The sequence below is a fragment of the Acanthochromis polyacanthus genome, chromosome 21 (genome assembly GCF_021347895.1).
Source record: "Acanthochromis polyacanthus isolate Apoly-LR-REF ecotype Palm Island chromosome 21, KAUST_Apoly_ChrSc, whole genome shotgun sequence".
Lineage (NCBI taxonomy): Eukaryota > Metazoa > Chordata > Actinopteri > Pomacentridae > Acanthochromis > Acanthochromis polyacanthus.
The window spans coordinates 19,969,419-19,985,885 of record NC_067133.1 but is presented as its reverse complement, the minus strand read 5'-3'; the positions used below and the strand labels follow the sequence as shown (position 1 = coordinate 19,985,885).

Below are 16,467 nucleotides of genomic sequence, written 5' to 3'. Positions count from 1 at the left end.
GACATGATGAGAAGCTATTACTGTATTGATCCACCTGGCGAGTTGCACTGGATCAGCTGAGGCCTGTATCGACCTGGCTAAGTGGGTCCACAGACCTCTGAGGGTCAGGCAAATGTTAAGGGGATATTACCAGTTGTTTGTTGAGTTGGATCTCAATCAGCTAAAGGTGAAGCAAAAGCCAAAAAATAAAAAATAATGTCCTTTCCCGACCCTGCTCATAATACCTGTAAAAACACTGTGCTTTTAGAAAAACTTTTATTTATGATGTGAACATTAAAACCATGGATAAACCTTGTTAGGCAGCTAAGTGAGTTAATATCATAATAAATTATCATAAAATAGACTTCTGAGCTTTTTATACACCACCAAATACTGTACAGACACTGTATAACAATATCTTCAGAATGATAAAATTATAAAAACACAGACAAGGGACCAGCATGACTCTGTCATCATTTCCCTCTTAGTCCCAGCCAAAGTCATGACCAATCATGTGGTAAAACTTGCTATTAAAGGGTTTATAAAAGTCCCTTAGCCTCTGCACCACTTCCAGGTTGATATTAGGGTGGGTCCTGCCTTTGGTTTTGCCCAAACAGTGGGGCTTGCTGTTTCCCTCAGGTCTCTTAAGGCAGGGGAAGCCTTTTGCTGGGTTAAAGTGGAAATGCTTCTCTGTTACCACCCTCCTGAGTCCAAGAAAATCCTGGACTCGAGCCATCTCACCTGCAGGGTCGGTAATGAGACGCTCTCCGCTAACAAACAGCAGCTGCTCCATGGGGAAGTACTGGAGCCAACGCTCAAGGTGCTTGGCATACATGCCAATTTGAACAGCGCTCCATGTGGTGTCAATCAGACCCGCTGACATGTTCTTAAAAGTCAGGCTCTCAAAAGAGGGGATGTCCGGCTTCTTGGAGCGTGTCTGGGTGTAGTCTGAGATGGCTCGTGTGACAGGATCCCGGACCACTACAATCAGCTTTGTGTCTTTCGACATGGTGTATATTCGAGCGGGGACCTCCTTGGTGACATAGTAGCTGGGGGTCTTCTCCATGGTCAACTGGCCCTCTGATGACTTTGGCATTAACTCCCTGTGAAGGACACAAGCACAATGATTTACATTTGCACTGTATATGGCAAAAAAAATGCAACTTTATACCACTGTGTATTCGTTTTTCTTTGTAATGGCGCCACTTTTTAAAGCCGACAATTTACAAAAATGGCCATGAAGGAAGATAAGATTAACACTGACACAGTCTTTCCGTGGCAGGTATAAAAACACTGTCAGACAGGAGCAAGTCAATCATCATCAAGAAGACAATTGTAGACATCATGAGCTGCATTAACCGAGTCTGTGAATGTACCTAAAGTGACAGGGACTGCTAGGTAGAGCAGGAGTCCTATCAATCATCAGCAAATGTGTGTGAACACAATACACAGTTCATGACATGTTCTAAGTGCAAACCCTAAAGGAAGACAGTCATCTCTTATTGCTGCATTTAATCTATCTTAAAACCTAAATCCTCTTTCAAACGCTCACAGTCCCCACATTGAAATATTCCTCACATTCATTACAGAAGCACAAATGATGGTTTAATGATGAAAGGGAAGAATTATGCTTTTTAAATGTCATGCACCTTTCTCCTCATTTTGTGCAGAAATGTGAAGATTTGTTGAAGCTTTGCATTCCTTCGGAAAAGAAATTGCTTGGGAGCTGTCTATTCCCATAGCTGCATATTCTTCCTGACCCTGCATGGCTCTGGTTGATCATAATATAGCCTGTTAACTGCAGCCCTGACTGGATAATGGCTAAAGTGAGCCAAGGGGGATTAGGACTAAGCCAAACACGCTAGAGCATTAGAGTCTGGTTGACTGCCTTGTTAGCTAACTGGGTGGCTGGCTTGTGTCTGGAGAGAGGGGTGGGGGGGAGACAGATACGATGAGAGTCAATGATAAGTATTTAATCCAAGAAGAAACACTGAAGAAAACCAGATGCACATGGTGATACATACAGCTGAGTACAGCTAAGAGTTGCTCATTCAAGTCTGGTCCTTATCCACCCCAACAATGTAAGAATGTACAATTTAATCTACTTAAACAACACCACAGGCTACAGATTGTGAGAGTTGACGCAACAAGGTCGCAAAACTTGATAATTTTTAACCTCACAATGATAGCATTTGTCACATTCAACCTCAAATGTTCCTGCTAAATAAAATAATACACTCTTCAGTAGCTATGAACATTTTTTTGAGAACAGACATCATTACATGACTTGTATGTTTTATTAGCCTCACTACATTACATTAACATTTCTGTCCCTGCGGCCCTTCATTCATGAAACCTCATACTGATTTGATAAATGTCTGAAATAAAGCAGCATGCAGATATGTCTTTTATGCTACGTGTTACAAGTAAATAAAAGTTATTATGTAATGTCGATTGTGTTGACGCGCATCAGCTCCCAACATACCTCAAGTGGGTTTATGTAATTCAAAATGTAAATCTTCGATTATTACAGCTTTTGGTAATATTTTCAAAGTTGGATAGTGAGTGGTTGATTTAAACCAAACAATGAGAAAAAGTGATTACCATAACTTCTAACCATCTGTTGTTATGCACACTAGGAGCTTCCATATCCCTCTCCAAACCAAGCAGCTTTCGTCTTACAAATGTATGTGGCAGAAACGAGCAAAAAAACAGTTTTGCTGTGCAGAGCTCTGGGAGAAGAGGGAAAGCTTCAGTGACTGTGCAGGCTTACCTATACCTTTATTGGTGCCATGCAAACACACAAGCAATTTCATCACTTTATGTCACCAAGTTGAAGCTTTTCTTCCATTCTATGGAGGCCTTACATCTTACACATTTATTGCACTTTTCTCTCCCTGAAAGCCTTAGCTGCCATTGTTTGTGGTTGAAAAACCACAAACCTAATCAAGGTAATAGGTATGAGAGACGTAAACAACTCTATCAGAACCCCCTGTGCAATTATCTTCTGCATCTCTGGGATGCACACAAGTAGAGCACTGTAGGCCTTTCTTGGGGCCTCAAGGGGCACGAAAAAACTTACTACCAATCAAACTTTCCACTTAGTCTATGAGGAAAACAATCTGTGTGAGGAGTACATGCATTATTCATTTTAGCACAGATAGAGCACGGGAGAACATCTCTGTCTGAGTGAGGAGTGAGAGAGTTGCCTTAGGGGGTCAGATGCAGCAAGCTTTCACAATTTGTTCTGCTTAATAAACAATGTCGCCTGGAACCAATAGGTTTCAGTGCATCCTCATCTATCAATCAGCCATGCAAAGGCATTGGTGTTCAGCTTCAAGACAAAAAAAGTCCATTGTCTTAAACTGAGTCACAGTGTTTTGACTTTTACCCCTTCATGAATTTTGTATGTTTCTATTTGACTTCATAAAGCCAAATATACACTACTTTACCCTGAAAACTGTGACAACCAAGTGTTATTCAATTGTATTTTCAAAGTCAGAAAGTAGGGAGTTGAAGCTTTGAAGAGTTTCTACCTATAATTGGTGCGCTAAAAATAAATCTATACTGATGCTTACACATCCTTTGCCCTATAACCTAAATTCACAGGAGAAAAGCAGGACCGGGAAGATAACAGAGGAAGGCAGGGAAGTAAAGTGAGAGAGGAAGGAGTAGAGAAGGGATCAGATGGAATCAGGTGCACTCTTAGAGGATGGATAGGTTGACCCCCCCGACTCTGAACCCTAAGTCGTCAGCTGGCACTTCAGATGCCATATGTCTGTGTTTTCCTGCCCCATTAGCAGAAGATAAATCATGCCTAGCACAAACCTACAGACAGATATTAATCCATGAACGGAGCGCCGTGTTGTGTTATTTGCCTGTGTTTTGTCTGCCGGGCAGTCAGGTGTGTCCATTAAATCAGCTGCTGTGGCTGCAGAGTTTGAAAGCTGCTGCCTTGTTTACATTCATTGCTATCAGGAAGCAGGCTCAAAGGTGGGAATTTACAATGTTCTGCTTCGTGCTCAGCTGCTGCATGCTGCCCTCCATAATGAGTTCACCAAAGTAAGGAACAAGCACGATGCAGCGAAGTCCTGCAAGTATCCTGCAGTATTCTGCTTGACTGACTCTAATTGGCATCTATATTTCAGCTTTCCAGGCCCCTGTGACAAGGTACAGCTCCCAAAAAAAACTCTCACCCACATTATCTAATGTCATGATGAGTTCTAATCTTACCCTGAAGCTCTAAAATGGGCTGTGGGAATCTTCCTCCTCTCAAAGAGAGGCTGAGAGGTGGTGGTATGCAGCCACTTGGAATAATCAAACCAATTTACTGTGAGACAAGATCCAGGCAGAAATCAAAGAGGAAAGCATCTTCGGGGAAGGTGTTCTTTGGCCACTGCAGCCAATCTTATCACGCAAGTGAAAGTCATCATCATCTCACTTTTCACAAATGACCTTCTTATACAACGCTGAACAGCATTCTCTCCCAACTGCATTCCTGAACAACAATGATAGCGCAGAGAATGGCTGTTTCCCATCCTCCACTATTACTGTCAGTACGCAGAACTCAAGGCCACCTGGCAGTCTGGTGGAAGCAGGCCCATTCGGAAGATTGGAGGAGGAGAAGCAGGAGGAGCAGTGTGGCTTCCCTCATGCAACTGTCAGCCTCCTATTAACACATATCTGTTCTGACAGTCAGCTGTTTATAGAGCCAGCAAGCACTTTTAATCAGGATGTTTTTGCAATCCTTGCGGAAGTCATAAAAACTGCTGTTGTTATCTGCAAGGGTTATCTGTTGCTGAAGCTGTCTTCACATCAGGAGTCAACAATGTGATCCTAGGCAATAAAGTGAGTTTCAGCGGAAATATAGCTTAGAGGGACTGTCAGAAATGTTGGTCATTTGCATGAGCTAGAACATGATGCACAGACCAAGAGATGGCATGAAATCTTCAGACAAATGCACAAATACTAATTAGTTTTGAACCTCACAGCTTATTTTTCATTTTCAAGGGGTATTAATAATATGCATAGATCCAAAATGGCCCTAGATAGATCTACAGTGCAACCAGTTAGAGCAGTGAAATGTGTGACATAGCGCTGCAGTACATCAACAGCTGTCCTCTGCACATTCAGTACAAAAAAACACGCTCCTGTATTACATAAACAGATGTGATTGGTCAGATGCATTCTGCCCAAGCAAATGAAACATGAGCTCTCAGTATTGCTTTGTTCCTGTACTTGCAAGAAGACATAAAAAGTTAGCAAAAGGCAAACCACTAGCATTGTAAAACGTAATAGAGAATCAGTGTCACACGCCAAATTCTGTGTGCAGGTCTTGAAGTACTACTGCATGTGTACAATGCTCCTCTTGCTCCTCATTTCTGCATGTGACTATAGGTAGCCTATGGGAACTAGCACAACCAACTGAAACCAAAGAGACCAACCAACAGCAAAGCAACTGCTGTACCTGCTGTAACTGCTGTGATATCAAATACTGGCATTGACAAAGCCAACAACACTATCTAACACAATCAAGCTTCAGTGCAGTTTCTTGGAAAGAAGTTGTGGAGGAATTCTGCATGCACAAAGAAACAAAAGCTGCCCTCAGGGAAAACAATCCATGACAAACAAGGAAAAAAGTTGTCTATAGCTTGTTGTAACCAGTACTTTTACATTGCAAAACAGCATTGTATGTATGATTAATGTGTTGATATTTTTTCTATAATCTCACATAATCAGGGCAACAAAACCGAGTTAACATATTGGCAAAGAGCAAAAACAAGCGGTCAACACTGCCAAGTGCAATCTGTCAGGTATGTCTTTAAAAATGTGTTCACTGTGAAAAAAATAGTAATGGAATTGTCACAATGTAGCATTTTAATGACTACTGGTAAGCTTTGGAACATTAAAAAGCAGTTTATACTGGACTGTAAGCTAGAAAAGCCAGTGTTTAGCTAATGCTGGGATTATTTGAAACCTTTTCTCTTCAGTGCATAACGGAATTATATAAATTTTCAAAACATCCACAGGTATGATGTTGGCATTTCCATGCAATGAAATAAGAAAACCATTCTTTGCATGCGGTGTACATTTCTGAATTATGCAGTAGTTGAAACAATTAGGTAAAGTCCCCACAGATCCATGCTGGTCTGAGAGAATCAGCAAAAGCAAACACGACTTCAAAGAAGCAAAACAAAGATGGCTGAAGCAGATAGTTGTTTTTGTTTTGTTTGTTTTTTTTACTTTCTCTGACTTTCTGTCAGGGAGTCTCTGCAGTAGTGAGAAAGACAGAGGCAGGAAACAACAAATTCTCTCTGAAGATACTACAAAAAGGAGAGATGAGGAAGTCAACAACTCAAGGGGATATAATGGAGAGAACTTGTTTTGTTTCAGTTTCCAAAGTGCTGTAATAAGTGCTGCAGTTTGACAAATTGCCTCAAGCAAAAGCCCAGGGGGTTGTTGCAGCAAATTAAATCTCCAAACTCTAGAATAAGGAGGGGAGGTGCACATTACCAGTACCGACAATCTAAAGGACTTATTCAAGGAAAGCTTGAGAAAATTGCATCTATCACATAGCAAAATCTGGTTTGCTTTGTGTTGAACATGAAGTTTTGGGTTTTTTTAAAGTGCAAGGTTTCATGGTTCGTGCAGAAAAAAAAATGTTACGTTTGAAGCAACAGCTAGCATATGTGAACTTCTTTGAAGCATCTCATTATCAATGCACTTCTCTCGTCTTTTCCTGTCAGTGTGCTGACACATTACATTCAGATGGGAGATGCCTTTATTGAAAGCTCCCTCTCTTACACCAATTCTCCTGTGTCCTTACAGCTGAAAGTGTCGAGTAAGCAAAAAGCCACCGGTGGACTCGATTGAACCGACTCTTGGGAAACGGAACTTTTCACACAGAGATCTCTGAAAGTCAACTTTTAGGCTAAAAAGCTTAAGCACAGTGTTTGAGTCTTTTCTTGGGCAGGTTCCAATGAATGCTCTTTCTGATGAACTCCTGCTGGGCTTCGTCAAAGGGCACTTTCACCCTTCTGAGCACATTTGCATACAAAGTGAAGGCAGAGAAAACATGTTTCACACTAATTGTCTGTTCTTTTATTGTCAGGGTTAATGCAGTCCTCAGGGGTTCTTCAGCATCCCCTTTCATTGAGCTCCATAGCGCAACAGTAAGAAAAGACTCACTTTAAATTTACTGCCCTCTATCTGCCACTGGCCTGCAATAAGCTCCCCTGGGGCACTGAGGAGGATTAGGCTGTCTTCTCTGACACCTTCAGTGAGTTAGTGAGAAAGCTCTTCATTGTTCCACATATGGAACCTCAAGAAAAAAACACGATTACAGCGATTAAGTCCCATCTACTGTATAGAACTCAGAAAAACTTGATTTGAGACCGCATTCAGCAGATGAGTAGTTAACCTGTCAGAAAAAGACATATAGGAGGAAGTTAGAATTATGCTGAAACTGAAGAAAGGAGGGGCTGATGAGGAAGCTGTTCCCACGACTTTTGGGAGTTGCCTCCTGCGCTCTGCGTGAGTAAGCGTGCACAATTGTCTGTCTGCTTCTCTTTTTCTGCCCGTGGGTGAAAACATGCTATATTGTGGTCGGTGTCCTGCTGTGCGAGGGCCTCTCCTCAATGTGGGGCTCCAGAGGGATGGACGCAGCAGACCTCCAGCAGGATGGACACACCAATCATAGCAGATAAATGATGTGGCCACAGCTCAAAGCCACCACAGGAGCTGCTAAGCCCACCCAGCACACTGCCCTTCTCCCCGTGTTACTGCTCACCATTAGTCTGCGGGCAATGAAGTGAAACATATGGGTAAACAAATCACCGGACACCTCTGCTTGGTTTCAAACTTATGTCTGATCTAAACGGATGTGGATTTGCATGATGAAAGGCTTTAATAGGGCTCAAAACGTCTAATCTATTAATACGCAGTGTTGTGTGTGGGGAAAAAAACGATTCATCCAGCAACAGAATGCTCCTCCTTAAAGTCAGCCAGGGGTTTTCTGAGCATCGCTAAATGATCATTAAGGGTTGACTTGATGTCATGTTGTTCTGCTGCATGGGGTCAGGTTGTGGCACAGCGATCTGACTGTGACAACTCAAGCCAAGTTGTTTTAATTAGTAAGATCGCTTCTCCGGGAGAAGAGATCTTCATTATGCAGCATAAGTACTCAAGATCAAACGGTTTCCCACATGCACTAGCTGTGTGTTTCATGTGTACCTGCCACTGTGAACAAGAAACTGGAGTGTCTCAATTATATACAAATCCGTCTCGAACTATTACTTACATAACATTCAGTTGCATTCATTATTAATGATGAGATCTCCGTCTTTTTAGACATAACTCATTCTTCACATGTGCTGCCTGCTAGTGCATCATTTCTGGATTGTAAAAACAAGCACTCAACGCAATGATTAAAAAGTCTTCAAGCATAGGACGATTTCAATTTCTTCTTGATGCTCAGTCTGTAGAAACTGACAAAAGACCTTCTTCACAGACCGATCATCCAAAAATGTCCTAAACCTGTCCGGAAATTGTTAAAGGAGCTTAAGCAAGAAGTCCTTTGAACAATGCTTCACTTCCCCTATTGTAGCTTGATGGAGCCAGCTTTGAAACAGTGTCTAGATCCTTTGACATTGCCTGTTAATCCCTCAGCTCAGTCCAATGGACACCTGGAGCATCAGTATCTCCTATTATCTCTTATTAGCCATGTTGTTGCTCTGATGCAAGGCATAAACCATTTCTACGAACATTTTGGGTGGGTAAAATGTCAATACTTTCCAAGAATATATTGTATTTGTGATTTTTTTCCATGAAGAGCAGCAAGTTGTGCAGATGTGCAGCTGACTCAGGAGCAAACAAACTGAAATGTTGCCATGACACTGTTTACCGTAAAAAATGTTACATAATATAAAGGTGTACGCAACCGCAGGTCACTGATGTAGGCCTTTGACATTAATGTTTGCGTGGACTGAAGATCGAAACAAATTGTTGCAACTGAATCAAAAGAATAGATCTTCTTGAAATCCTGACTCTGTCTTCAGGTCAGTTGATCAGTTTCTTTGAATTGCGAATCTGAACGGAAGCTCTGTCGTTGTTTTTTTTCTCCCTGTGCTCTCTTCACTGAGAGCCAATGAAAGTCAAGGTCCAAGGACAGATGTAGAAACATTCCAGGAACTCTCAGTGAAGGTCGCGCAAACAAGCACAAAATCAATTGTGCTTAGTAAATGAACATGACTGGCAAGAGCTGCCTCAAATGTCAGTACAAATAGAAAATTTTAGACTTTACTGAGATGTTGATAGACACATGACAACTATGACTTGCATTATAGCAGTGGTTTGATTGCACCTGCAGTTGGTAAAAGTGCAAGGTGTGTTGCATTCCTTTTAAATCAACAGTTTGTAAAATATTCTAGATAATACCATCACCGGAGGTCACACGTAGCATGTTATCGGCAGTTTTTTTATTGCGTGATTAAACCAAAGAGTGAGTTACAGTTTCATTCTTCTCAGCAACAATATCACATATTGCACTGTGACCTGAGACCTGAATCATTTATTTATTAAAGTAAGGACTGAAGTGATTACAATTTATAACCTAAGGTCACTTTTAGTTTACAGTCCTTTAAAAAGTGAAGAAAATCAATAAAAAAAAATCACCACACAGTCTTATTATACTGTTCAGTTTAATATGTTTTAATCCTCAAAAGGTGAAAATCTCACAGCAGGAAAATGTTGTTTGCTCTTGATAGCAAAGGTAGCTTCCTTAAGTAGCACTGCACAGAATCACTATGTTACTTTCTCCTCTGTTTAGTTTTTATCACTCCTCACATTGAAATATCACTTGGTTATCACAGCCGATGTGCACAAGACAGAGTGTTATTTAGCAGAAAGGTTAATTAGGATAGACCTAAAGGGGAGGAAATGCTATATTTAAAATCTAAATGTTGGCTTTTATGGTCACAGGCAGATGTGATACAGCAGCTATGACTTATTTACTAGTCTTTTCTCTTATTATAACAAGCTCGAAATCCCAGGAGTTTCTTTTTCTTTATTTTGGATTCTTCATTTTTCTGGATGGTTAATCTGTTCACAGCTTGCAAAGTAAACAAAGGTTGTACAAACTGATAAGGTGTCAGTGATAATTTTAGATGAGGAACGTGTTTGTGAATCAGAGTCAATCACAGCCACGAAATATTTAACGAACAGTCTCCACAACGATGCTCTTGCCTGTATGCGTAAATGCCAAAATGCTTAAAATTAGGGAAATTGAGCCGATTTTCGTAGATTTTGTGTGTATGTGTGTGTTTTTTCATGTCTTTTAACATCACATCATGAGTGGGATGTACCTGTACCAGTCCAGACCCTTGTCGTAGTTGCGGTCGAAGAAGTGCGGCTCAGCTCCCACCGCTCTGATGTCTGGATGCAGGCGCAGAAACTCCAGCAGCGCCCGGGTCCCTCCTTTCTTCACCCCGATGATGATCGCTTGAGGCAACTTTTTAGTTTCCGACTCATTGAGGAAACCTGACATGGCATTATCATCCAACGCCTTCGCCTCGCCTCTAATTTCATCCCACTCGTCTCCTCTGCTGTCCAACTCGTTTTCGTTATTCAGCAAGTCTCTGGATGCCCCTAAGGAGGACTCCTGATTGTCAACTTCTGCATCGTTTTCGTGTCTGTTCACGGCACCGTACGTCAGGTTTGGCACAGTCGAGCAGTAGCCAACACAGCAATATATCATATACACCCAAAGGGACAGCATTATGCAGAATACGAAGAGTTTGTTTTTCACGTGGGATGATGGCACAACATGTAGACTGTGTAGAATCGGACTATATTCCATAGGACCGCCGTGGAAAAGTTATATTCCAGTTAACAGGCATGTTGGCACAGCTGCCTCACTCCTCTGCCATTGCGCAAATCCCGGAGAGTCCGTGCGTAATTTCCCAAATCACAAATCAGACCCAAAATGGAAAGTGAAATAGAAATGACATAGCCTACGTTCACCCCCTGCTTCAACTCTGCTTGAATGATTGGATATATATATTAACTGACAACAGAAAGAAAAATGTGGAACAAAAGAGCCAACTAAAATATCACCAGTTGAGCCGTACGCGCGTCAGGCACGGAGTTTGCCTCCCATCACTGGCTCTCGTGTGTGGGCGCTCACTCAGGAGCACAAGTTCTTATCAACAGGCAACAGCGTCAAGCTACACCAAAAAGAGAGACTCATTTCCTCTATGGCCAGTCAAAGTAAACCGGTTGTTGAGCATTGTTGACTGGTAATTTAAAAAATCCTATTTAAACCTTCTCAAAATATAAAAAAAAACATACACATTGTGTACGTGATGTTTGTGCAGAATTTTGGTTTTCTGTTTTTTCCTTTATGCTTTTCTTATTTGTACACGCTCATGATGTGACTCTTGTTTTTATAGATTTTAGACTATATCATAACTGAAAGCATGCAGCAGTAATAAGCATTATAATACAAATGACGTTTAAAAAAGGGTTCATGTTAAATAAATTGAGCAGCATATTTTAAACATATTAATTACTGTCAAAAACATGCTCCAATATCCCTCCAATATAACTGTAAAATCATGACAACCCTATGTATCTTCATAAATTTTTCTCTTTGGGATTTTAAAATGCTGAACAGGATTTTTCCCAATGTAGTTACAAAAATGTATCAATTATTCAAATGTATAATCATAGTAATAATAATTATAATTACTGTTAATATTATTCTTCTTATTATTAAAGATAATAGTAGTAGTAGTAGTAGTAGTAGTAGTAGTAGTAGTAAACAAATGGGTGGGGGGGGGGGCTACTTTACTTTTATTTTGAAGGTTCAAATTCTGGTGTGGTTCTCTCCCACCTCGTCAACCTTGACACAGAGTCTTCCAATAATCGCCAGAGGAGGTGAACGCTCCCTGCAACATGAACAGACTTCAGCCTGTAATGCCAAACGCTGGATAGCATTACTTGTCAAAAGGTATAAATGTGGTTTGTTTTTCTTTCCTATTATGATGGAATGAAAAGTCAAGAAAAGACATTGTGTCTGATTACAGTACAGATGTTTGAAATTTAAGTACCTGAAAAAACACAATCATTCAACCAGTATCTTATAAATTATCTAATTTTATTTCAATTATTGCTCAGTTTATTTAGATTAAATTAATCCTCATTTAATGCCCCAGTTAGTTCCTCTGTGTTAAAATGTGTGCCAAGTGGTTTAGACTTGACAGGTGGATGTATTCTTATCTCGTGAATTTTGGTTGGAGTTTGGATCACAAACTCTGTTTTAAAAACAAGTAGATAAACAGAGAACAGAGCTTTCACTCCAAACAACTAGGACCTAAACTGCTAGACATCATAAACCAGTTTAGTCACAGCAACTCATATTTTCTAGTTTCTGTTTTTGTTTTTCAAATTCATTTCATGAAATATATAACCTTTGGTCATTTCTAGTTAAGTGAATTTAATGTGTGTATTTTTTTTCAGACCCCTTTCACTTGAGAACTTAAACCCATTAAATTGACCTTTTAAGAAACATAACTAGCACATGAGCAAATTTCCCAGGATTCATTTTTTGAGAATTAAAATTCCCCAGAAGCTAATTTTGTTTGTTTGTTTGTTTTCTTTCTCGTGTAGAGAAAACAGACATTATGAAAATTTGCTGTTTGTCAAACAAACTTAGGTTTGTTTTTTGCTTCCATAGCAATCAAAACAAGTGTACTACCGGCCAAAAATTTTAGAATGCCCCGATTTTTTAATTTTTTTATTGAAGTTCAACCAGTGCAAGCTCAGTGAATAGCTTGAAATGATGCAAAGATAAGTGGTGAACTGCTCAGTCTCCAACTGCTAGAGGTTAAAACAAAAGATGTGGTTATACCCAAAACTGGAAATTAACATACATTTCAGAAATATACAAAAAGGCAGAAATGGGTTAACAACTTACTGTTGTTCTGCAGCAATGAAGGTTGATCAAGCCTTGAAAAGTTTGTGCTACCAAATCCTACAGATGTCCCAACTTTTCTTGATTACTTATAACTCTCTCTGTCTGCATAAAAGTAGTGTTGGAACACACTGTAGCACCACACTCTGGGGAGAATTATTTGAACAGTAAGGTACTGCAGAAAATAGTGTGTTGCTATAAAAATGGTGAGGAAAAGGCAGTTATCAATAAATGAGAGACAGACCATCATAACACTTAAAAATGTGGGTCTTACCTACAGAGTAATTGTAAAAAAAAAAAAAAGAAAAGAAAAGAAAAGAAAAAGACAAGGTGTCAATGAGTACAGTTTTCTTCACCATAAAAAGGCTCAGAAACTGAGGGAAACTCTGACAGGAAGAGGTCTGGAAGACCCAAAGCCACAACAGAATCAGAGGATGAGTTTCTGAGAGTCAACAGCTTGGTGATAGGAGCTCACAAGACAGCAGCTTCAAGCACAACCTAATAGTGGTCGTAATAAGCAAATCTCAGTTTCAACTCTGAAAAGAAGACTTGGAGTTGCAGGTTTGACAGGTCGAGTTACAGCAAGAAAGCCATTGCAAAGACATTAGAATAAAAAAAAAAACTTGCATGGGCCATGAAACACCAACAACGGACTACAGAAGACTGGAAGAAGGTAACATGGACTGATGAATCAAAAGTTGAAATCTTTGGTTCATCACGCAGGATTTTTCTATGCCGTTGAATATGCCAAAGGATGGTTCCTCGGTGTGTGACATCAACTGTCAAACATGGAGGAAGCGTGATGGTCTGGGGGTGTTTTGCTGGTAAGAGGTACCCTGAACCAAAACAGCTACCACAGCATTCTGCAGCACCATGCAGTACTGTCTGGTATGTTCCTAGTTGGTCAGGGGTTCATCCTACAGCAAGATAATGACCCAAAGCATAAGTCCAAGCTATGCCAGAACTACCTTAGGCAAAAAGAACAAGATGGTAAGCCGAAAACATGGAGTGGCAGCACAGTCTCCGGACTTTAACCCCATGGAGCTCGTTTGGGATTAACTGGACAGGAGAGTGAAAGCAAAGCAACCTGCAAGTGCCACACATTTATGAGAACTTCTGGAACAGAGTTGGGAAGAACTTTCTAAAGAATATTTGATGTCCATTGTGGAAAGAATGCCACAAGTGTGTTCAGCTGTTGTATCTGTCAAAAGTGGCTACTGTGATGAGTCAGAAATTTAGAATATATTTTGGTTTCTAAATGGATTTTTTTTAAGCTTCATTTGTTTATTTGTTCTGTCCTTTCATTTCAAAGTGCACCGAGACATCAACATGTATAATTTCCAATAAAAAATCGAAAAACTGGGGTGTTTTTTTTTGCACCGGTAGTGCATGTACTAGTTCATTGAACTTACTATCTCAGGATTATTGAACTTGTTTTCTAACATTCATTTAATTTCACTCAGCTAGTTTTACACTTTCGCAACTCATAAAATGAATTTGAACCAAACTCAATTAATTCACGTTTTTCAGGCAGCAGGGGAACTTAGTTTTCTAAGATGAACGAACTTGAAATGATTTGCAGTGTAAAATCAGGAGGACTGTGCCACACAAACAATGGAAAACTCTACCGTCAGCAGTAATTTTGAGTACGATTCTTAAATAGCTTTTGTTTGCACATTGTTGCACATTTGTTTCTGTGAAGACAGACACATCAAAACACAAGGTTCACTGTAAATGTATAAACTCCTGACACCAGTAGGCAGTCAAGTGGCACATTGGAAATATGTGTCACAGATCAGCTGTTTGTTAACAACCTCACCCTCGTCCTGCTATTGTGGGAAGAACAGTTGTTTGATTGGTGTGATTCCTAATTACACTTGTAATTCCAAAAGAAAAAACACAAACTAATGATATCAGTGTATTTTAAGGATCATTAACGATAATAACTCACTCTGCATGAGCATAGAGATGCAGCTGCTGTAAGTTTCACTAATGATGAAGATGTGTGAACATGAATTTTGAAATGCCACCAAAAGTTTGGTGCGTGTGTTTGAATTAGCACTTCCTTTTGATGGAGGGTCAAAGGCCTTCAGTCCCACTGCACCCCTGAGCTAGCAGAGGATTAGCAGGATTACCCCAGAGCTGCCATGTCAGTCAGAGTTTCACCAGAGACAACCCTGCCCCCTTCTTCTAAGCCCCTTATCTCATCTCTCAGGCACTGCTATATATGATATATGTGTGGTGCCAATGTGTGTGTGCATTTTCTAATCCTAACAGTTGCATTTCCACAGAGCGTGAGCACAAGATAACCTGGTTAGGAAAATGTGTGCGTCAAGGGGTTTGGTTCGCCCGACAACAGCCATGTTTGCCCTTTCCGCTCAGTATACAGATCATGTTTGTCTTTGCTCTGTGGACTTCAAACTCTCTGGGTGGAAGTTGAATTGTTGAGTTCAAGCATAAACGTATTACTTGTATAGTTAAGTTCAGAAATGTTTTTCATGTGTTGTGCAAATTGAAGAGGATACAGCCATTTACAGGTGATTACGGGTTATTCCATACCTACAGCAGAGCCTAAAATATAAGAAAACTGTTCACAAATAGGGCTGCACAGTGGTGTACTGGTTAGTACTTTCACCTTGCAGCAAGAAGATCCCCGGTTCAAATCCCGGGGTGGGCCTGGGATCGTTCTGCATGGAGTTTGCATGTTCTCCCTGTGCATGCATGGGTTTTCCCCAGGCACTCCGGCTTCCTCCCACAGTCCAAAAATATGCTGAGGTTAATTGGTTACTCTAAATTGCCCATCGATGTGAATGTGAGTGTGCTTGTTTGTCTGTATATGTAGCCCTGTGACAGACTGGCGACCTGTCCGGGGTGTCCCCTGCCTTCGCCCGAGTCAGCTGAGATAGGCTCCAGCACCCCCTGCGACCCCAGTGAGGATAAAGCGGTATATAGAGAATGGATGGATGTTCACAAATATAACCGAGAAAGTTATTACACATCTGCAGTTGCAATGTGTTCATCTAACTTGTCCTTTTTATGACAGAGTATTAGTCACAGCACAAATTTGTTCTGACAAATTCAGCCAAATGTGTTTACATTTTTTCCCAATGTAAATACAGTGGAACGCCCTTCTGGAGCGCAGCCAGATGAACAAACAAGTGTTGTGATGTAATGCATCTTTAAAGTATTAAACAATATTATGTCTGAAAACTTTGCAACTGACATAAGAACTTTCACCCGCCAGTGGGTTTAAAAGGTGTGTTAGCTTTAATAAATTACCTAAATTACACCATTTATCAGAGAAAGCAACTGTAAAAACATAAAGACTTGTTGGATTTTCAGCTTACTAAGGGAACCAGTCATATGTGACATCTTGTCTGTCTTAAAAATAAACTAAATATCAGTTTTAAATTATGATTTTTTTTTTATCTGAATCACTTTACTCTACATGTCTCGTATAAAAATATGCCAAAAATAAACCTTGTGCTCCACATCCTGTACAGGGTGGGGAAGCACTG

At 40.4% G+C, this 16,467-nt stretch overlaps 1 protein-coding gene across 1 annotated transcript; it reads right to left on the bottom strand.

Moving 5' to 3' along the window:
* Positions 1 to 238: 238 nt before the first annotated feature.
* Positions 239 to 11,161, bottom strand: hs3st3b1a (heparan sulfate (glucosamine) 3-O-sulfotransferase 3B1a). Its single transcript, XM_022198154.2, has 2 exons — positions 10,341 to 11,161; positions 239 to 1,082 (listed from the first exon to the last, which is right to left on the bottom strand). The coding sequence occupies exons 1-2, from the start codon at positions 10,832 to 10,834 to the stop codon at positions 464 to 466; spliced, it is 1,113 nt and encodes a 370-aa protein (XP_022053846.1). The 5' UTR covers positions 10,835 to 11,161; the 3' UTR covers positions 239 to 463.
* Between the last annotated feature and the right edge of the window lie 5,306 nt (positions 11,162 to 16,467).

Excerpts from the sequence above, each read along its gene's own strand:
- hs3st3b1a (XM_022198154.2), bottom strand. The coding sequence starts at position 10,834 with ATGGAATATAGTCCGATTCTACACAGTCTACATGTTGTGCCATCATCC. Across the intron at positions 1,083-10,340 it reads AAGGGTCTGGACTGGTACAG|GGAGTTAATGCCAAAGTCAT; the intron begins GTACATCCCACT and ends TGTCCTTCACAG.